This window comes from Mchenga conophoros, linkage group LG7, assembly GCF_057382185.1.
Source record: "Mchenga conophoros isolate Kocher_MC1m ecotype Shallow Benthic linkage group LG7, M_conophoros_male_GT1.1, whole genome shotgun sequence".
Classification (NCBI taxonomy): Eukaryota; Metazoa; Chordata; class Actinopteri; order Cichliformes; family Cichlidae; genus Mchenga; species Mchenga conophoros.
Window position 1 is genome coordinate 4656972 of NC_140532.1, and position 14934 is coordinate 4671905.

A 14934-nucleotide genomic window follows, 5' to 3' on the forward strand; every position below is an offset into this window, starting at 1 on the left:
GGGCATTTGTTTGATACTCAGGAGATAACTTGTTTTTTCAACATCATTACCAGCTTGTAGACACAAAATAGAAAATGTTATGAATGTTCAGGGACTAGTTATTATTTGGTTAGGCAGATATTTGGCTACATACAACCTGACAGTCAGAGACAAAAGAAGGTATTAACATGGCATGCAATCTTGGGAACAGCTAAGTTCACTAAGTGATGTAATAGTTTGTAGAACCACCTTCAACAGCAATGACTTGAAGTAATTGTTTTCTGTAAAACTCTATGACCATGTTAGTCTCACAAATCATTGTGGAGGAATTCTGACCCTTTACGCTGCTGATTCAGTTTGTTGACGTTTGCATTAGCAGTCCATTACATAACAGCACTCTTAGGGTTCAGTCACATCATTTCAGGTGTACTGAGGTCTGGACTTTGAATGTGCCATTGTCACATCTTGATTCTTCTCTTTTTCAGTCATTCTGTTGTAAATTTGATGGCGTGCTTGAGATCACTGTCCAGTTGGATAATTTGGGCCATGCTTTAGCTGTCGGATTGATGGCCTCGTTGTTGACTCACTGACTGCAAGATGCCCAGGTCCTGTGGTTGTAAAACACACCCAAATCATCATACATCCACGACTTGATATTTGGTATTAAGTATTTGTGCTGATATGTTATATTTGTTTTGCCAAACATGGTGCTGTGCATTATGGCCAACAATCTCCACTTTGGCAGTGTCTGTTCAAAGAACATTCTTCCAGAAGTCTTGTGGTTTTTCAAATGCAGCTTTGCAAACCTAAGCCGTGCTGCTATGTTCTTTGTAGAAAGAAAAGGCTTTGTCTTTTCATTCCAGAACCCATTCTTGTTCAATGTTTTTTAAATTTTGCTGTCATGAACTTTAACATTTAACATGCTAGCTGAGGCCTGTACAGCTCTTGGTTATTTTGACTTTTCTCTGAGCATTGCATGGTCTGATCTTTGGACGAGTTTGCTCTGACATTCACTCCTCTGAATGCTCCAGACTGACAAATGGTCAAAACTTTTGCTCTTATTGAGGTGGTCACAGTGCTGATCAGCTTCTCAAGTACACTTGATCAGCAGCATGTGGCTGCTATTTAGCTTCTTTTTATTACTATGGAAACATTAAGGGTGTACTTATTTTTCCACAGTACTGCATAGAGTTGTGTGAAAACTTTGTTTTTCACATGGCTGTATGTTTGCCACATTATCACTGGTCTTCTATGAAGTAACAATGAGGGACTGGGGTCACCCCACATGATTCCTGCTAAACATCCTGTCAATCTATAACGCAGCACATGTGCCACGCACACAACTTCCTCTCTCATTTGTCTATTGTTGTTATTCATTTTTAAACAGAGGAGATCCACTCCACCTTACTGTAAAACACGGCCACGTCAAGCCCCAAAACTGCAGCCCATGTCAGCAGACAGTCTGACCCTGGAGAGGAAAATTTAGACTTTGCCAATATAATGTGAGCAGCTTATTTTGATCAGTTGTGCCTCTTTTTTTAACCACTGCCACTCCCTTGAGGTCATGTCAGTAAAGTTTGGTTACAAAGCAATTACATGATCAGTGTTGTGTCTTGTATTAATATCCTCAATACTTGTTATACAGTAGGAAAACATGTGGGTATTTATAGAGCAACCAGATACTCCGCATTATGTCATAAGAGCAGAGAGCCAAGTCATAAACATGAATGTAGGAACAGAAAGAAACCAAGGGTAACAAAAAGAAAACAAAGTCATACTGTCTTTTTACTAACTTGCGGTGACTAGATTTAAAAACTATGTCTGGTGTGGTATCTCCTGCCCACGTGGACAGACATGAGGCAGAGAGACTGGGGCTGTAGCCCAGTCCCAGGGCTCTCACCACAGCACTCGCTGGCATCTCCCAGTAAACAGCCATAAAACAGAAAATATCCTCAACACAGATGCTGACATTCCTCACCACTACCATCAGTCCCCCATTTGGAAAAAAGGAGGGTTGTTTTGTTCTCTGCCATACCACCGGTGCATGTGTTTTGGAGAGAGTTTCCTTTATTCAGCATGGACGGGCTTTAGTAAGGAAAAAATGTGAAGTTTTAGCTCTTCCAGTAAGGACGTACAACTGAAAGCAATCATCAGCTCTAAGCGCATCAAGCTGGGCAGATTGAGAAGATTTTGATGGTTAATATAACAAAGTCTAAGGGATTTGACTTCTGTGGTTACATTTTTATCCACTGCTGTCAATAACACCCGTTTATTTTTCAACCTTCACATTCATACGAGAGACAAACAATTTGCCTTGTTTATATCAGAGGAAACACAGTATAGAAGCCATCTGGCATTAAAACAAGTACTTACAATATGCCGTGATACTGGGTTTTATATTATGAAATCCACTTATATAAGCTTAAGAAGTAAGAACTTTAAAGCAGCCAACTCTGACTGTTTTTATTTTCTGCCTCTGGATATTTCACGTTCCATCAAACACTCACCCTGTCACAGAAGCAGCTCCCTTAAAATCACAGGTCATGTGATATACTGTGACCTCTCACATCTGAGCTTTTATCCAAATTGTTGTCTTGACCCCTAAAGAAGTGATTGTTAAGGTCACTTCTGACTCCTCGTGCACACTTGGCCATAAAATCTATCTGGTTTTACTATCCAAAGTTGACTTCTGTTAAACTTACATAGACGTAGCCCTTATTTTGAATCTTGTAGCATCCTCACCTTCAGGGCATCATAAGCATATAAATACACACACATACAAACGTGAACAAGGATTCTGGTTTTCCTAAGGATATGATAAACTTTATTGATTCCACAAACTGAGCATATGGATCGACAAAAGAGTGGCACACGTTCTGGGAATTCCTGTGGGCCTTTTGATTCCTTTTTTTTCCCACCGTGAAAACTTGTCACCATAGGAATCCATTTGAACAGAATGACTTCAAGCTGCAGCGAGGAAACTACAAACTTTTAACAACTGCCTTTCAAGCCTGCAGGGGGGATGGCAAGAGTTTGATAGTGAAAAGAACAGTGGATTTTAGAGGCGTGCTTAAACTCAGTCTGTTATTTCTAATAAAAGTGAAACATATCGCACGAAAGTGAATGACAAGCACTAAATGAAACAATGTAGCAGATAAGAAAAAGTTTTGAATATAACTTTATTTTCACAATATGATTACAACGTAATACTGTCAGCTGTTGTGTTGCTGTGATTACTGTAAAGTGTAGCACATGTCCTCAGCTGTACAGCTTTGTCACAATTCCTGTGCACACACAGGTACAGGAATGCTGTTATTTTTAGAATTTTAATGTTTACAGACATAATGAATATGGGAATCTTAAGAGCAGCAGCTAAGGCTTATACACAAACTGGGAACCATATTACACATCCACAACAATCAAAGTCTAAAGAAGAAATAACTGAATTATGGCACTTCTAAGTGAATGATTTTACTTTCAACATCGACATTCCCCTTTACAGTCTTTACACTTGCTAAAGTAAATCATTGTACTATCCTTGTACTACTGCTGTGCTACCTCTGTTAATTTGAACACCCACATTTACATCATTTAACTGTATTCACAAAGAACAGTAGTTACAATTTACATTCCATTTCCTGTATTTTTTACAGCTGTTTGTTTCAGTGCCTGACTTTCACCTTTTAGAAACTATCATATTATTTATTGTATATAATTGAGAGAGTTGTTAAAGTGAGGCAGCTTAGTTAAGTGCATAGACAGTGTTCACAAAGAGCTTGTTGATAGAAAATCGAATCCAGGAGACAAGCAAAAGCTTCCTAACAGCACCCACTGCAGAAACACTTGTACCTTTAATTACATAAAATCACAACTCCTGTCAATAAGATAGAGATATGTTTACTTGTTACACATATTGCAAGTCTCAAAAGCAAGCTGTGGTCAACACATTGTCCTCTATTTAAAACTACAATGATTCCTCCTACTCAGTGGCTGACTCCCATCAGTCTTAAACGTGACACACCACAGCCCATACGTCAACACATCACATATGGAAACTGAGTTATCCTCGGAGAGAGAATGCAATCTGTTGCAGACGCTCTTAACATTGTGTATATTCCACAGAAGTCTTCAAACAAGCTGTGGATGGCTAATGAATGAGCTAATGTAAACTAAAGTGCCCTTTCCCTCAGGCCCTCTGTATCTCTTGCAGTCTTTTTCTTCATCTCCTCTTCCTTGACTTTCATCCAGAGTGGCCTATCTTTCTTTTCTAATTTCACATCTCTTTACTCTTCCCTTTGTTCCAATCCTTTCCTCTTCCCTATGTCCTTTTTCAACCCACCCACATCCTGGTGGGTTCTTTGAGTTGGAGTATCTCCCCAAACTATTAACAGTGGTTCCATGTGAGCCTCTGGAATTTCCTTTATACTGTGTGCAGCAGGTCCTGCTCTCCTCCTGAAGGATCCCATGGACTTGTTTGCTTCTGTATACATCTTACAATGATTGGGGCAACATTAATGAAAAGAGAAAGACTGGAGAAGGTCTGAGAGGATGTGGGTGACATAGTTAGACAAAAAAACTCTCATGTCGGCCAATTGTGGGGCTCACCATTATCAGGGTTCAGTGAGCTTGACCTCCACTTATACACACTGGGATGTGGACACACACAGAAACACTGGGATATAAACACAAACGAAATAACACTGAAACTAGAAAGTTCTAAACACAAGTATTAATTTGCTAAAGCAAACAAACAGAAAACATATTAACTTGCAAAATTTCGGAAATGATTACAGATAACTTCCTCTCCCTTTCAAATTGGGAAAAAATTATTGCATCCACTTCAATATGAGCAAGCTTACTAAAAAAAATCCACCTGTTTCTTGCCAGTAGTTGCAGGGATATGCACTAAATATATTCATACTGTCATACAGAATATTTGAATTTTCACATTGTTCTTGATGCGCTCAGCCATTTATAAGAAAATACATGCATAAGAAAATGTTTTATTGCTTCTCTCTTTATGCCAGTGAATAGCCACAGCCACACAGATCCAAAATGACACATGGAACCAAGAAAATAGCTGCATGGCGAACATCATGTACACAAATACCCTGCTATTTAAAAATAAAATTTCAGTGCTCTCAAACACACAATGACAAGGACATTCAGCAAGCTGGCAGACTTTCACTTCAGCTCCTGGTAAAACGCCAATCAATTTATCGCTGCTGAGCCCTTGAATCTGTTTATTTTATCTCCAGCAAGGACATGACAACTCAGATTATCTGGAGAATAAACACTGTCACTGATGGTATTCTGTCACTGTGGTTCATTTCAATAAAACCTGATGAACTTGGATGGCTATAAAGAACTGATTTCATTCTCGTGATGACAGTACTGGCTCTTATTTATTAAATCTTTAGCTGTCTGAGTTTCTGCTCCGAGACAAATGATGCAAACTGTAGAATTCCTACGCTCAAAGGAAAATTTTTCACGCAGACAAACTAAAATGAACTCTAGGGATGCATGAACTACAAAGCACCCCAGCAAAGACAATGTTAATCCTCTCAACATGCTGAGATTCATGGTGATGTACCTCCCCCAGACGCATGAAGTAAACAGAGTTATAATTTATGACATTCCCCTTCAAGAAAGGAGAGTGACCTGGGTCAGATCAGTGTTTGGGCATTGCTGTCATTCCACACGTGCTCCCTCTTGAGGCACTGGCACTCTGATGCGAATGAGTGTGTGAGATGTGCATCCAACTGTGCATGCCAGTTGTATCCATCTGTACTGGTGTACACGTATGAACTCTATACACATGCGTCTTTGGAAATATGGTGCTGGAATCCAGCACGCTGAAAATAAGCTACAGGATTAACAAACAAGAGAGGTAATCTATGCATGTGCTGCTGTGTTGGAGAATACTCTCCCCTCTGCTTTCCTGTCTGCAGTGGGAACAGAACTCTGTGACTTCTCTGTGAACTATTCAGCATCACCCCAACCTCATGTGTGAGAACACAACATCCAGGGTTTGGTTTGGAGAAGCTCAGGCCCAGGAAGGAAGCTTGTCCTCTGGAGAGTCACCCTTTGGAGTCAAGGATCTGGAGTTCACTAGCCTGTTAAATTCAACACTATCCAGCAGAAGGTTGAGGAATGAGCAGAATCTAAAGGCAAAGATGAAATCTGCAAGAATGTTAAAACATTTGTTTCTTGAGCTCATCAATCATAGTCAGTACAAAGTTGTTAGTGTTAACTAAAGTACAATAAATCACTGTAATACTACCATGACAACTTATCATTAAAAATAAAATAACAAGTCTGTCCTCCGAGAACAAAAGGCTAAAAACAGTTTGCTCTCATGCTCACTGTGACGATGTTAACATGCTGATGTTTGCCAGATGGACTATTTTGTTTATCAGTGTTGAGCATAATAACATTTACTTATTGCCATTAAACATGGTGTATGTAGGCTGATGGAAATGCCAACAGTTTTCAAGTATTTGTCCAAAAATCAAAGGTTTGACCTGTTGGTAGAGCTAATGGGAAAAAAAGAAAAGAACTTACTCTTTTGTAAAGCTATTTCAGTCTAGACCTACACGGTGGGTCAACCCACGTCACAGTTTTTAGCACAGCCATGTTGTTGCTTGTTTACATGCTGCCCCCTAGTGTTAAATTGTATGTTTGTTAAGGACATGGATATGTTGCTTTTACAAGTATATACCGAACTCGTAACAACAGAAGTGGAGTCCAGCCTTATATTGATTATTTCTTCCATTTTGTTCATTATAAGTTGTTTTCATTGTTTGGCCTAAAAGTGAAGATACTAAGGTTAAACGTAACTTAAGGTTCTGTATATGATGAACCGTTTAAACAGAACATCTGCTCAGAAAACCACCGCAAAAAAAGACAAAAACTGCACAAGTTTCGCTGGAAACATAAAGGTGTGTTTTGCAACCTTTACAAAGTCTAAACAATCAGAAACCTTTGGTTTTGAAATTAAAACGTGAATGTTTGTGCATACCCTGCTGAGGGATTTCACATGAACCACAGTGCACATACACACCCACACGCACACACTTCAAGACAAGTTGCATATAATGCGAAAGTTGCAAGATAGCATATTAACATAAATTACAAGTGTTTGTTAATAATCGTACTTTTAAATACAATACAATTAACTCAACAGCATCCTATTAACAATGGGTTGTTTTTTTTCAAAACTTCTTATTGAATTTCAGTATTTCTATTTCTAAAATACTAAACTTCTTCATTAAAGGTGGGAATACTTAAATTGTACCAGGTGATAGATAGTCATGGACTCAGTAGAACTAATAGAAAAAAATATCTGTACCCCTGAAACTGAAATTGGAACAGTTCTGTGTTGTTTTTACTGTTTTCCTTCAGGTTCTGTGATTCAAGCACAAATCAAAAATAAATGAACAAATGCAACATTAAAATGCCAAGTATCTGCTTTAAGCCACGATGCGTTTGTGAATGGCTTTGCATCAGTAGTGAACGTGATTTTTGGGAGATAGACGTGAATCCTTCCACAGCCAAAGCTCTGGTTGGAGAGACACACAAAATAGATGGACAAGCAAATGGTCACATGTGACCTTTTAGATTAAGGTAAAGTTTTCTGTCAGTACAAGGAATAAAATGATAAAAGAGATACTAAAGGTGGTTGATTTGCCAAAGTCAAGGGTGAATCACAGGTGAATAAATCTTTGAGATGACAGGAAAATCATTTGCACTTCAAAGCTCCACTTCATGGCAATACTCTCAAGGAAGCATGTGGACATGTTTCCTTGTCAGTGTTCAAAGTTTTTCTCTAAGCTGTCCTTGATTTGATAATCCAGCTGAGCTCTATTCCTCTTACTGAATATTAGACTAAAGGCAGGAGGACCCATGACAATTAACAGCTTATAGGGCAGGGCTGTAGCCGAGGAGAGCACCACCGGGGATGACACAAGTGTCGACTGATGTTTATAGGTTAATGGCTTCATTAACTTCTCCACAGATGTTTAATATTCATGCATATCTGTCCAAAGACTTCTGAACCTATAAACTTTGGGTAATATGTACTCACACAGTCCTTTAACGTGTTACTATAAAGCCACTTGATTTGCAGCTGAGACTTTGTATTTTAATGAAACATTTATTATTTTAGAACAAATAAAGTGTCTATTTAACTGTCGTGAAAAATCCCAGTTTACATTCATTAAGTTGAGTTTTCATAGTTGAGATTGTCATTAAAAAAAACGTGTTTGTTTGTTCTGGTTCCAGGTTGCAGTGTCAGCTCTGTGCATGTTACAGTGAGGTTTCCTTGGAGGGGTCCTTGGCTTCCAGCACAACAGGCTTGAAAGACAAGATCTCTGTGAAGGTGTGACCTAAAGAAAGCAGCACAGCAGGATATTAAACAAAAGCACGTAGCTCACACTTTCCACCTCCTTTTGCCTCTGTCCATCTGAAATTGCAACCTCAATACGCCCCTTCATTCTTACGTTTCCACTGGTCCAAAGTCAGCTCTGCATTGTCTAGTGAGTGATCATATGGCTGTGCTTCCGTCTCCTCGTCTGGGTCTCTAAACTCAGTGAAGTAAGGCAGCGTGAGAGCTTCTGCAGCAGTTACCCGTTTTTCTGGATCTAGCAATAACATTCGCTCCAGCACTGACACGGCTGAGTGAGAATGATGACAACAGAAAATCCATTTGGAGTTTGTTTACCAAAATGAAAACACATCAAATTAAAGGCCTGAGTATGTAATACCTTGTGGATTACTTGTGGAAAACACCTTCTGAAAGTCTTTCTTTTCCACTTTTCCAAGGCTTTTGAGGTAGGATTTTGCCTAAGAAGAGACAGAGAGGACAACGAATAGGCATAAAATATGATAAATCCATATTAGGTATGTGTTTATTAACTTAATACTGTACCACTAAAGTCCAACAAAGCACTCAAATCTGCCTCCAGTTCCTAAAATGTCATTGTTTCAAGCACAACTAAGCACCACAACAATCTTTAGGACCACAAAGTTACACATTTTTGGAACTCACATCCTCAGAGTCTAGTTTTGATATAAATTCCTGTGATGGTGTTCCTATGAGCTTCATGATCTCAGTCAGCTGATCTAGGTCTGAAGAAGAGGTGTTAAGGCTCAAATAAGAATAAAAAGGTACAATAAAAAAGATATTAGGTTAGACAAAAGCAACATGTTTGTTTTATAACTTGTGAGTCAACAAGGTGAAAGGATACGGTCACTGCCTTTAAAAAGAGGTTTTCCTTGCAGCATCTCTGCCATGATGCAGCCCACTGACCAAATGTCCACTGAGAAAGAAGAAATAAAAAGCAGAGTTGAGAAAACACCAAACATTTAGTAATCCATTCTAAAACAAAGTGTTACAACAGCCCCACCTAGTGGATAATAACTAAGACAACACCGGGCTTAACAGTACTGACATCTTCTGTTTGTACAATAACTTTAGCATATTTTAATTCATTCTTCTCAATTTAATTTAATTTTATTTATTGTGTGAATTCACAACAACAGTCACCTCAAGACACTTTAAATTTTAAGATAAAGATGCTACAACATTAGAGGGAAAACCACCACAATCAGACGATCCCCTGAGAGATAGCACTTAGCAACAGTGGGACAGACATCTGCTGTGGCATTTAGGATGAGGGGAAAATCGTCCAAGTTACAGGCCCCTCAAAGACATAGATTAATATCAGACACTGTTTAAGTGCCTTATTTTCCAGCATTTTTATTCCCTAATAACTTAAGTAGTAAATAAAAATAAATTCTTCAGGACTGGACACATTTAAACTCTGTGACAAAACAGCAAAAACATTCCAAACTAAAAAAAAAAACCCTACAAATTAAAGCCAAAATCTTTCTTTTGTTCACTAAGATTTATTCTATAACCAGCTGAGAATCAATTATCACAGGATATATCACATTTTTGCAAATTGTAATGTGTAGATGCTAACTTGGATGTTTAGTCTATTTTCTGATAATTAACCACAGAAAACTTAAATAGGTCTACTTTCTGTAAACATTCATGGCTTATGTCGTAATATGAAAGTACTTGTACTCTTTTTGGATCCTTCTGTGTTTGTTTGAGAACCCCAACATCTATTTCTCAAATATATCACTATAGCCACCTGCTGTCATAGACAGCAGTCACAAAGGGACCAGTGTTAACTGCTAATACTGCTCATGTTGTCACAGTTATATTGCCATTCTTGGCGACTTACTCGACAACTTGAACATTTTCAGCTGGGCCTCATGAACTGGAGAATAGCTCTCATTTCTGCAGGACTGTCTTACTGGATCCTAAAACTTGCCCTTTTTTTTTGCTATGAACATCATTGGGTCAAACACTGAAAGCGTTGCCGTAGGGTCAGGATGTGATTGCTGTTGTAAACGTTAGTTATAAACCGGGTCTGGCTGCAAGTTTTTAATCATTGCTCCAAGTCTGTCACATAAACCTTTTCGACAGCAGGTCTTGTGACACGTGTCATTTGTGAAAGTAACAGATCACAAAGCTTGCTGAGATGTTGACTCTTTATATTATATTCCCATCTGGACTAAGCTTTACACTCTCATGATGATCAGACAGAAAAGTCCTTTTTTCACAAGATTGTGATGTATGGACACTGGGCATGTTGCTTATGACCAATCGCAGATAGTTGCACAGTTGCAAAACACACATTTTAGAATATTGCATACATGAATAGTGCTTATTTGGTCAGTTTAATTTCCCTAAAAAGTATATAAAATAAAAAATTGGTAAGTATGAAAAAAAGATTACATTAAAAAAATATTTTGAGACAGAAGATGAGCCTGGCATCAGAATGGAGGCATAAAGGAGACCTTAACTTGATTTGTCCACCCTCCTATCCCATTTGGTCCCTGAAAATTACCCAAAATTGGCTTTGTGAAGTTTCATCTAACGAATTAGCAGAAAACAGATCAAACATTTAGGGTACAAAGACTCGGTGTTCTCTATGTCCTGCCAATTGAATTGTTGCACTTTTTCCTTTGAACATTTAATGGGACTATCTTCTGTCAGGGAGTTAAAAGAGCTCAAAAAGTACTGGAAAAATAAGAGAACATAAAAAGCCCCACATTTCAACACACCCCACGTACTCTGAAAAGAGGGGATTCATTGATTTTTAATGGAATGACCCAGCAGCAAAAATCCCACACTTTAAGGTTAATTTAAAATTAAAGCTAGACAAACACTTTGCCATGTTTTCCCTAAAGCTAATATTCTCCACCTACAGGCATCGGGCACTGTTCAAAGGAACATCTAGGAAATGGAGTTAAGCACACAGTGAGTAGAACAACCACTTTGTGCTGTTAATGATTTGGTGCTAATGGGGAGCGCTGAACTTGACACACAGATAGAAAGATCACAGTAAGAGTGCTTTTTTTTTCACCCCTGAATGAGCTCTACATTACCCGTCTGAGTGTAGTGCATCCAGTTCAGGATCACCTCTGGGGCTCTGTACCAGCGAGTTACTACGTACCCCGTCATCTCACTGTCTGCCTGCCTGGCTAAGCCAAAGTCCAAGATCTGCAACAAACATTAAAGTAAAATTAAAGTCTTAGCAGGGACTTAATATAAAAACATACAAACGTCAATGAAATTCTGTCTCGTGCAGTTATCAGTGTTATTACAGAACTCCGTTTTGACAGTGCACGCAAATAAAACAAAAACTGAGACATGATTGTTTTTTTATCAGGGTGTGTTCGTGTGTACCTTGAGCTCGCAGTCTTGGTTGATAGCGAGATTTCCTGGTTTGAGGTCCTGCAAATGTTGACATGAAAAGACAAGCAACGCCGCACCATAGTAGGAAGAGAAACACCAACAACCATTTATCTTAATACTTTTCACATATTTCACATATATGTTTGATGAAAAATACATATTAAAGAGAGCCTACCCTGTGAATGATACCAGCAGAATGGATATACTGTAATAAAGGAATGCAACGAGCTGAATATTTTAACATAGTAATAATGGATTGGCAGCTGATCAAAGCAGAGCTCCTTACCTTGAGCCCTTTAAGCATCTGGTAAACCAAATATTGAATTTTTTCTTCTGAGAGCTTCTGCATCTTCATCAGCTTCCCCAGATCTGTTCCCATGAAGGGCATCACCAGATAACTTGGAAAATAACAAAAAATCATATTTAAAACTTTACAAATGTCCTTGAGGATTTGCAGAGAACACAGTTTTAATATCTCCATGCTTCTGTCAGAGTGGCAGAAAAGGTACTTACAAATCACGAAATCTGTCCAGAGAGAGGTCAGCTGTAAACACATCTAACAGGCCAATCACCTGCATCAGGAGGAAATGACATCAAATCAACGTTTCATATGAGGCATGTGTCTATAAAGACATTAGTTTGCTCATTTTAATAAGTTTGGACTTTTTTATGCTCACATTTTCATGTTTCATGTGTTTGAGGAGCCTCAGCTCCCTGTAGGCCCGTTTTGCAAAGATGTCAGACTGGAACGGTCTGTAGAGCTTCTTGATTGCCACCTTTGCTCCTGTTCTTGAGTCTCCTGCAGAGCTGAAGGAGATATGAACACAATATTGTGCAAACGTTTCGAGACAACTCGCATTTTTTAAATATTTTGCTAGGAAAATTAGAAACAGATGATTTATTGAAATGTACAAACATAAATGAAAATATGTGAATTTGTGAAATTCTAACAAACATAAAAGTCAATATTTTGTATGACAGCTTTTATTCTTCAACACAGCCTAAAGTTTCTTAGGCAAGCTTTCTTTTCATTTCTTTAAGCTTCGGGAATAGTTCTGCTTCTTCAAGGACATTCAAAGCTCTTCTTTGTTGGGTATACTTTTACTACATTAGCAGTGTTTTTGGAATCACTGACATGCTGAAAAATGAAGCCACTGGCAATCCGATGCTTTCCAGGTGCTTTTCCATGGTGGATCAAAATCATTTTTGCATTCATAATTCCATCAGTTTTGACATGAATAGAACCTCAAACCATGACCTAGTATCCACACAGTTGGCTGTAGACACTCACTGTTGTATTTGTCTTTTAACCTCCTTCTTATATATCGAGGATTTAAACCAAAACTTTAAACATTCTTATTCATCGCTCCGCAGGACCTGTTACCACTGATTTTCAGTGTAGTTTGACATACCTTGGCCTTTCTCCCTGTTTTCATTCCTCATGACTTCCTGACAGCCATCCTTTCACTGAGACCATTTCTGATGAGGCTTCAGCAAGTAGTAAATGGACTAACTGAAGTGCCAGATGCATCTCTCGAGTCTTGTGTCAGGGGTTTGCTGGATTTTTTCAAGTTTCTTAAGGGCATGACTTTCAGATACTGCTCATGTGTTATAGACAGTTTTTTAAGCTGGCCACTTATTCTTTTCCAGTTAAAGCACACACTGTTCACCAAACCAACATGGGCCAAGTTTCTACCTAATAGCTTTTTGGGAATTTCCTTGTTGGTGCAAAAATATTATTTCATTCTTGTTATATTTGGGATTTTATTTAGATTCAGCTAAATAGAAACAGAAATAGAAACAAATTATTTGTTGTTGTTTTTTTTTTTGATGGGCCACTAGTATGGAAGCACCTAAAGATAGTGTCTAAAACCAGTTCTTTGTTAAGTTGTTTGTTACACAACAGTGGTTAATCACTCAACATTGGTGCCTCCTTTTATGCTTGAATGATTCATAGGTCAACATTCCTCTGAAAATGGTCAGATTCAAGGAATAGACTTGCAATTAGTGAAAAAGAAGCCAATTAATTTTGAAAGACTTTCGGAAAGCCTGGATAACTGATGCCAGAGAGCATTTAAAAATATTAAAGAAAGTCTGGTTTCTTGGAAGCAAAGATATCAAGATATCTGCACAGCACTATACATATGCGATGGCGTGAGACAAATTTTAAAAATAGCCCTTTATTATTTCCTGTATGAGGAAATCTAGGCAAGGAACATTCCTGGTTAGGCTGTGTAACTGAAACGTTGTTTCCTTTTCTTCGGTTGAGGAATTGTGTTTTTTAGTCCAAATCTGTGTTTACAGGCAAACACCTACTTGCTCTGACGTGGCTCGGCAGTGATCTCTGGCTGGAACGGAGTTGTTCATGTGTTATTAAGTTGTATTCAGTCGGTCAGTGTCCGCCCAAGACGTTAATCATTGATAACAAAGGGTCCGCATGCTGCGAGACGCACAAAGGTGCCTGAAAAGCCGCTTTTTACTATCGTGCTTTTATTAAACTTGGCTCAGCTTTGCCATTTCACACGCAAATGTGCTGCTCATAATTAAGCTCTGTTGCTGTCAGGGTGATTGTGTAGAACGCAAGTAGTGTTGCTGCAAGTGTCTCCATCATATCAGGAAGTGAAGCAGCATGTGTTCAGCGGACCGTAGATACTTTTTCTTTTGTTTGACTGTGGCACAGTGCAGCCGTCTGTAGGGCACCATCTGTTCCGTCGCTCTCTTTGTTTCACCGCTCCACATCAAGCAGCAGTGCTGTCGGCTAATAGTTTCTTCCAATTTCTTAAGGTTTCACTTACCATACCGTCCCGTACGCTCCGGTCCCCACCTGCTTCAGATCCCGGTACCGCTCCGGTACTTCCCATGATGTTTTGTTAATTTCCAGGCGGTGATAGCCCGGTCTGATTCGCGTATTCATCTTATCTATTATAAACTCGATAGGCAGTACAGCACAAGCCCCTTTTTAAACTTGTTTAGGCTCTTCCGGCGTTACGATCTCATTGTCCCAGATCCCACCTATGCGCTCACCCGCGATCATTGCGCAGCTGTACTCAGGGCGCACCCTGAGGTCGCTAAAAGCCACTCCCGAGTCCTGCTGTAGTTGGCCTACAATTAAAGGTGAAGAAGAGAAGGCAACGTGAGAGAAACGAGCATATAGCGCTTTAAGTGCGTAAAACCTGTTTAGC

The 14934-nt window shown here is 39.0% G+C and overlaps 1 protein-coding gene across 1 annotated transcript; it reads right to left on the bottom strand.

Annotated features, from left to right (window-relative positions):
• Positions 1-7106: 7106 nt before the first annotated feature.
• On the bottom strand, positions 7107-14862 carry mapk12a (mitogen-activated protein kinase 12a). The gene is made up of 12 exons (XM_085281641.1): positions 14548-14862; positions 12430-12559; positions 12266-12324; positions 12039-12150; positions 11928-11957; positions 11744-11791; positions 11443-11557; positions 9228-9299; positions 9029-9108; positions 8745-8823; positions 8481-8654; positions 7107-8366 (listed from the first exon to the last, which is right to left on the bottom strand). The coding sequence occupies exons 1-12, from the start codon at positions 14664-14666 to the stop codon at positions 8287-8289; spliced, it is 1098 nt and encodes a 365-aa protein (XP_085137767.1). The 5' UTR covers positions 14667-14862; the 3' UTR covers positions 7107-8286.
• Positions 14863-14934: the final 72 nt, after the last annotated feature.